The sequence below is a fragment of the Perca flavescens genome, chromosome 16 (assembly GCF_004354835.1).
Source record: "Perca flavescens isolate YP-PL-M2 chromosome 16, PFLA_1.0, whole genome shotgun sequence".
Lineage (NCBI taxonomy): Eukaryota > Metazoa > Chordata > Actinopteri > Perciformes > Percidae > Perca > Perca flavescens.
This window is the reverse complement of record NC_041346.1, coordinates 4,267,312-4,274,306: the sequence shown is the minus strand read 5'-3', so window position 1 is coordinate 4,274,306 and position 6,995 is coordinate 4,267,312. Positions and strand designations below refer to the sequence as shown.

General features: G+C 40.5%; 1 protein-coding gene across 2 annotated transcripts in view; it reads right to left on the bottom strand.

The window, feature by feature from the left end:
• Window positions 1-527: 527 nt before the first annotated feature.
• Window positions 528-6,995, bottom strand: part of sh3glb2b (SH3-domain GRB2-like endophilin B2b) — a 50,833-nt gene continuing 44,365 nt past the window's right edge. For both annotated transcript variants that reach the window (XM_028602190.1, XM_028602189.1), the window contains 2 exons: window positions 3,626-3,869; window positions 528-927 (listed from right to left, as the gene is read on the bottom strand). In XM_028602190.1, coding sequence (XP_028457991.1) covers window positions 820-927; window positions 3,626-3,869 — 352 coding nt within the window. In that variant the 3' untranslated portion in view covers window positions 528-819. The remainder of the gene's footprint in view (window positions 928-3,625; window positions 3,870-6,995) is intronic.

Sequence of the window (6,995 nt, the reverse complement as noted above, 5' to 3'; positions counted from 1 at the left end):
CGCTGTCAGCTGGAGGTCTCTCGGACAGCTCTCGTAAATAAGAGGCTCTTATTTCGCCGTTGACGGTTCATTTGTTCGGGGGCGAGAGAGATACCCGTTTCTCTTCGGGAGACTTGTTTAAATTATGATAAATATGCTATATACATTAGATTTAGTATTTAGTTCATACTTTTTTTGGTGTATTTGTTTTCTGATGTGAATGCTATAAAGACAGTTGCCGTGCTTGCATTACTCCCTTACCCCTCCTATAGTCCCTATGGCCACTTGGCCAGTGCGAATGCAAATGGTAAAAACGGTTTTGGGGGAGAGTAGTTAGTAGATCTGTTTAGAAGTGGACTTTTCCTATAACTACGTTCCTGTAACTACCTGGTCGAAAAGCGGCTTTGATCATAACCGAAACAAATGATGGTTGTAATAATTTGGAATTGGTCTTGTAATGTCACATGAATGCTTTGTGGTAAAAACACATTCAGAAGAATTGAGTTTTAGTTATTACACAAAACACCCACACTGCACAGTTGACAAAATGAGGGAGTGAAGCTTTAAATGTGATCTCATTAAATGCACCCACACATTACTGGAATAAAAGGTCTATAACTCGTTGGTTGCAATCTCCTCAGTCATCTGGATTTATAGAAACATTCCCAACAGACAGGTTTGCATAAATGTTTTAAATAGCCACAGATCTAAATACCTCAACTAAAAGTGTGTGTGTGTGTGTGTGTGTGTGTGTGTGTGTGTGTGTGTGTGTGTGTGTGTGTGTGTGTGTGTGTGTGCGTGTGCCTGTGCGTGCATGTGCGTCTCCTGTTGTTTGGTCCATTAGCTCAGCAGTTCAAGGTAGGTGACAGGGACTTTGCCCTTTTGGTTCCCTCGTTCTCCAATCAACCAATCAGGGTCCATTCCTGGCACGGTGTATACAGTAATGAGCTGGAGAAACAAAACAACAAAGGTGCACATTTTAAGATAAAACAATACTCAAGCTAAAGTAAAAAATAAATAAATAAATAATAATAATAATACTGACGTTTCTAAAGGGAAAGGAAAACAGAAAGCAATACATTGCATGACATTGTCATGTGGTGACATTTGCATCATCTCCGTGTCCAGAATCGCTCTGCTCTGCTAGTGTTGCCTGTGATGACATCAGCTTTTGGTCTGCTCTTTAGCTCAGCTTGTGAGGTCTTTCTCACAACAATGTAATGTTTCTTGCCTTCTTAATCTATTGGGTCACCTCAGGAAGAACAGCACCCGCAATGCAGGAGCTAATGAGGATCCTAAATAAACTAAACTAAACATGCTGTCAGCTGCCAGACTTTTCAGACATAAAATACACAGTGGCTTTTATTTGATAATTACTGCCAGTTGAGCATGCTATCTTGTTTGTTTTGGAGTGTTAATCAACCATCTGAACCCGACCTGTCATGCAAGCTTTACAAATCTGTGTAAAATTTGTTTAAGCGGCATTTGGCTGAACTTTCCATGCCCTTTAAATCGTTGTACTCTCAAAAGAGAATAATGAATCAAGCCTGAAAGTTGATCTCTTACAAAGATAACATCCCCTTCGTAGGAGATAATATCTTGCAGGGGCGGAGCCAGACAGTTGTAAACATTCAAGGATCATCCCAAATCTAGAACTGCGTGAAGCTGGCCCCCCATGTATCCAAAAATTATTAAAAACACTGCTATTCGTTTGTGCCGTACAGTAACGTCACCCAGCCCCCCATTAAAGCTTAACTCACGCCAAAATGTCCAAATCTCCCCAAAACGGTCTCAATCATTTGTGCTACGTTTGTGCTCATTTGTGTTAAAAGAAACATTTGTGCTACTTCAGTTTTTAATTTATTAGGCTTTATTTGTTACACGGCTACTATTTGCGCTGCAAAGGCTTCTGACACCAGCAATCACTCCCATGAATGGGACATTCTAAAATGCTTAACATGAAAACGCTTAAAAGGGATGGTTCGCAGTGCACAAACGGCAACAAAAACAAACTGCGCCAACCTGCCCCACGAACCATAACGAACAGTGTTCCAGCCAAAAACCAACAAGAAGGAGCTGGTTGAGCCATTACTGCAGCAGCGTTAGCACGTAGGCTACTTCCACAATAAGTATTTCACAATAACTTGTCGGTTATTGGCTGGAACACTGTTTGTTATGGTTTGTGGGGCAGGTTGGCGCAGTTTGTTTTTGTTTGTGGAGCCTGGGCTTTCTTCAGAGATCGCGTTTTTTTACAGTGTGTTCAGGGGACAGGCAGCTAGCGGATAGTGAGGAGATGTTTGCTGTATGTGATGAAAAATGTTGTAGCCTAAAAAACACGTCACATCACTTAGAGCACCTTTAACTTAAAGGTGCTCTAAGTGATGTGACATGTTTTTTAGGCTACCTAAAGGCTTTAAGTCATTCTGAAGTGGAGGTACTGCTGCAAGAAGTTAACGAAATATGAGACCTCATATTTAGTAGCGTCAGAAGTGCATACTAAGCAGCAAATAAAACCGATGCATGGAATGCAGTTACTCATGCAGTGAACACTCCAGAGAAGGGCGCAGAACCGATGAAGTAGAAAAGAAATGGTTTGATCTGAAATCTGAGGCAAACATTTTTATTTCAAAACATAGAACATACTCTTGGCGTATAAATAGCGTGCTCAATAACTTATTATTGGATGGCAGGGTTCCCCATTAACATAATTGATGTGAATTGAAGGCAAAGCAAGGCAAGTTTATTTATATAGGTCTAGCACAATTCATACACAACAGCAATTCAAAGTGCTTTACAAATGAGCAGTGGTGTGTATTTATTAAAACAAAGGTATAATTATGTGTAAAATAATGAAAATAATTAGTTACAAAATGGAGAGAAATGTAAAATTTTAAATTAGAACGGACGAAAATGATATAGCTATTTGTTGTAACATGTCAGCTCTAAATTGTGCGTAAGAGTGCTCTTAAGTGTGCGTAGATTCTGTTCTTACCTAAGAACAAATCCCAAATAAGCAAGGAGCAAACCCAGACGGTGTACTGAAGGAAAATGAAAATTGAGCGGAAGTACGTAGGAGGGTGGAGCCAGGCTAGCATTAAGTGATGTTTAAGAACACATTTGTTCTTACAGGTCCAATGGCATGACAATTTCACTTTATGAGTTTTTTTTAACATTATTATGCATTAACCTGCCTATGGTCCCCCAGTGGCTACAAATGGCGACTGCCTTTGAGAAAATGAAAGCTCAGATGGGCCAATCTGGAATCTTCTCCTTCTGAGGTCATAAGGAGCAAGGTTACCTCCCCTTTCTCTGCTTTGACCGCCCAGAGAATTTGGCCCACCCATGAAAGAGACATCATAGCTTTCAAAGGAGCAAAGTGGCAGTTGGTCAAGGTCCGCCCCCCTCTCTCCTCCTCAATAGCTTCAGACACAGAAATGGCACATACTAAGGAAAGCTCATTGTGGAACTGGCGGCTGTAATTCTGCACCAAGGCTAAATTTCGGGAAAAAGACTTCAGAAACATTATTAGGGGACCACTAAGGCCTATATAAAAGCATTCAAAGAGCACCATGTCATGGGACATTTAAGAACGTTATGTTGTGATGATATGTTAATGTGTGGGGTGACTCAGAATATCTTACTGTACCTCATCAGCCAAAAGTGAAAGCTCGCTGGCATCATGTGCGTCATAGTCATACAGGACCTTGGCTTTTCTGGATCCTGTGACAGGGAGCTGTGTCTGCTCCATATCCAGCTTGCTGGGCCTTTGGCTAGACGAAGAGGAGACTGTGGCCACAGGAGATGATGGACCAGACAGGAAAGCAGAGAGGTGGTCTGGGTCGGGGCAGACTGCAGCTGTAGGGTGGGGTGTGCTCACAGAATTAGCACATCTGCGTGGACATTGAAGGACAAATTAAGGAGTTGAGTTGTTGTTTAAGTGGATTTCCAACGAAACAGTGATCACATCCAGATGTGTGTATGAATAGTGTTCCAGGTCAACAAACATGGTAAAAGATGATTTTTGCTTGTTTTGGCAGTGGTGCTGGCATCTAACAGCTTCCTCCTGGTCAAGTAAAAACAGATTTGGAAGCCTTACTCTCTGGTGTTTATCATTTGCTCATACTAAAACAGTCAAATGTATTGGTATAATTAGGAAAGTAACCTTCCCCTTTCTGCAACCTGTTTTACACCTCATTTACAGAAATGAAGTTGTTATTGATTCAGTGATGAATCAAAATTGTGTCAGCATGAGGACGTAGTGCTCTACCACGGTCTTGATGTGTTAAAACTACAAGCATGCAGACAAGCAGACAGGAGCACGTCATTGATGAGGTTTCTTTTCAGTCCACATCCTGACATCAGAAAAAAAATCTGTGTTGTTTAGAGATACTTAAAAAGGACTCCTCATTTCCCAACAACCATCAGACTGGACAGGGTAAGAGTGCTTTCTAAGAAGTGTTATTCTAAAAATGCTGAAAAGGTTAATGGATTGATTTTAAATTAGGATAGTTTAACTGTATGTAAGTCATTTAATATGTTAAAATTGCATTCACTTCTGATTAAACTATCCCTTCCTCTCTTCCCTTCAAATTTGTGGCTTTTAAATTTAGAGGGCCGTTTACCCCCCACTGTTTGACACCATCCCACATACAGCATATTCTGTATCTGCTTGTGCCAACACAGTATTGAAGTTATAGGATGTTTACACCACATGCTCAAAACCCAGGAGACCATGTTTGGAATGACTGCAGATTTCCATCAGATGGAAATATCTGTAGATATTTAATGTTTTTATACATCATCTCAGAAAGGACAATACAAGCATTTTCTATCCTTATAATCATGACACTGATGGTGTGTTATTCATTTGCATTTATAGCTCACATATACTAGCTTGTCAATGACAGGAAAAACCAAAAAGTCCTCCAAACCGTATAACAATATCGTCTGTTTATTCCTACCCTCTAAGCGTTTCATAAATAAGCTCCCCTAGTAGTTAACCAGAGAATGTAACAGTTAAGTGTTTAAGTGGGGTTTAGGCAACAAAACTACTTTTGACAAAAGATTGTGGTTTGGGTTAAAGGTCCCAACTCATGGTGGTTTTTGGATGCTTTTATATAGGCCTTTTTGGTCGCCTAATACTGTATCTGAAGTCTCTTTCCCCCGAAATTCAGCCTTGGTGCAGAATTACAGCCACTAGAGCCAATCCCATAATTAGCTTTCCTTAGTATGTGTCATGTCTGTGTCTGTAGCTATTGAGGAGGAGAGAGGGGGGGCAAAGTGGAGGAGGGTAGGGGTGTGGCCTTGACCAACTGCCACTTTTTTTTTGTTTGAAAGCCATGATGTTTCTCTCTCATGGGTGGGCCAAATTCTCTGGGCAGGCAAACCAGAGAAAGGGGAGGTAACCTTGCTCCTTATGACCTCATAAGGAGAAGATTCCATATCGGCCCATTTGAGCTTTCATTTTCTCAAAAGCAGAGCAGGATACCCAGGGCTCGGTTTATACCTATCACCATTTCTAGCCACTGGGGGACCATAGGCAGGCTGGGGGAATGCATATTTCTGTTAGAAAACCTCATAAAAGGGAATTTTTCATGCCATGGGACCTTTAAAATCAGACACTACTTCTTCTGGTTACTCATGTGACGCAAAATAAATTAAAACTTGTTTACTTTTATTTTCAAATGGGACTCAAAGCCCAGTCTCACGGGTGAAGGTCCTGTTTGTTAGACCCATCCACCACCCCAACCTACCTTCTTACATGGAAATTTGGCGGTCTTATAACTCGTCACCTTACTTCCTGCTCCACTCCCTTCATAATTTCTACAGCCACTATAGGACGCCGCCACTAGAAACATAAATATGAGTCGTAATTGCAGTCTCGTAACTTGTGGTTTACAACAAGGGAGTTGCTTAAGTTCAATTTTGAAAAAAAGATAAGATATTGACAAAAAAAATTATGTAGTTATTTATGCCTTAACTTTGTTCTGTGCCTCACCAACATTAGTAGAGATGAGAGAGAATCCACGTTGATTTGCACACCGTTACTAAATGGGCAAGCATGAACAAATTATCTAACTGTATTGTATTAGGTAGTAGGAATGCTCTTGCAAAAGCCACTCCAATCAATTTGTCTATAGATGGGATATCAGTTGAGCAAGTGACAAAGACCAAATCATTGGGTGTTAAATTATATAATTTACAGTCTTGGTCACTAATATCAAGGATCCTGAAGTCTTAATCAACTATAGACCTATATCTAATGTTCCCTTTCTCTCCAAAATCCTTGAGAAGGTAGTCGCTAAAACCAATTATATGACTTTTTACATAGGAATAGTCTATTTGAAGACTTTCAGTCAGGATTTAGAATGCATCATAGCACAGAAATGGCACTGGTGAAAATTACTAACGACCTTCTAACTGCTGCTGACAAAGGACTTGTCTCCATACTTGTTTTATTAGACCTTAGTGCTGCATTCGATACTATTGACCATACCATCCTGTTACAGAGACTGGAACACCTAGTTGGCATTAAAGGAATCGCACTAAGCTGGTTTAAGTCCTATTTCTCTGAGCGATCCCAATTTGTTAACATTAACAATAAACCCTCCAAGTACGCTAAAGTTAGCCATGGCGTTCCTCAAGGCTCAGTGCTTGGACCAATTCTATTCTCCTTATATATGCTTCCCTAGGCAATATTATTAGGAAACACTCAATTAACTTTCACTGTTACGCAGACGACACCCAATTATATCTGTCAATTAAGCTAGACGAAAGTGGTCAGTTAGCTAAACTTCAAGCATGCATTAAAGATATAAAATCATGGATGACCTCCAATTTCCTGATGTTAAACTGAAACAAAACTGAAGTTATTGTGATGGGACCCAAGCACCTCCGAACTTCGTTATCTAAAGACATAACTACTCTGGATGGTATTGCCCTGGCTCCCACCACCGCGGTCAGAAATCTAGGAGTCATTTTTGATCAGGATATATCCTTCAACGCCCACTTAAAAC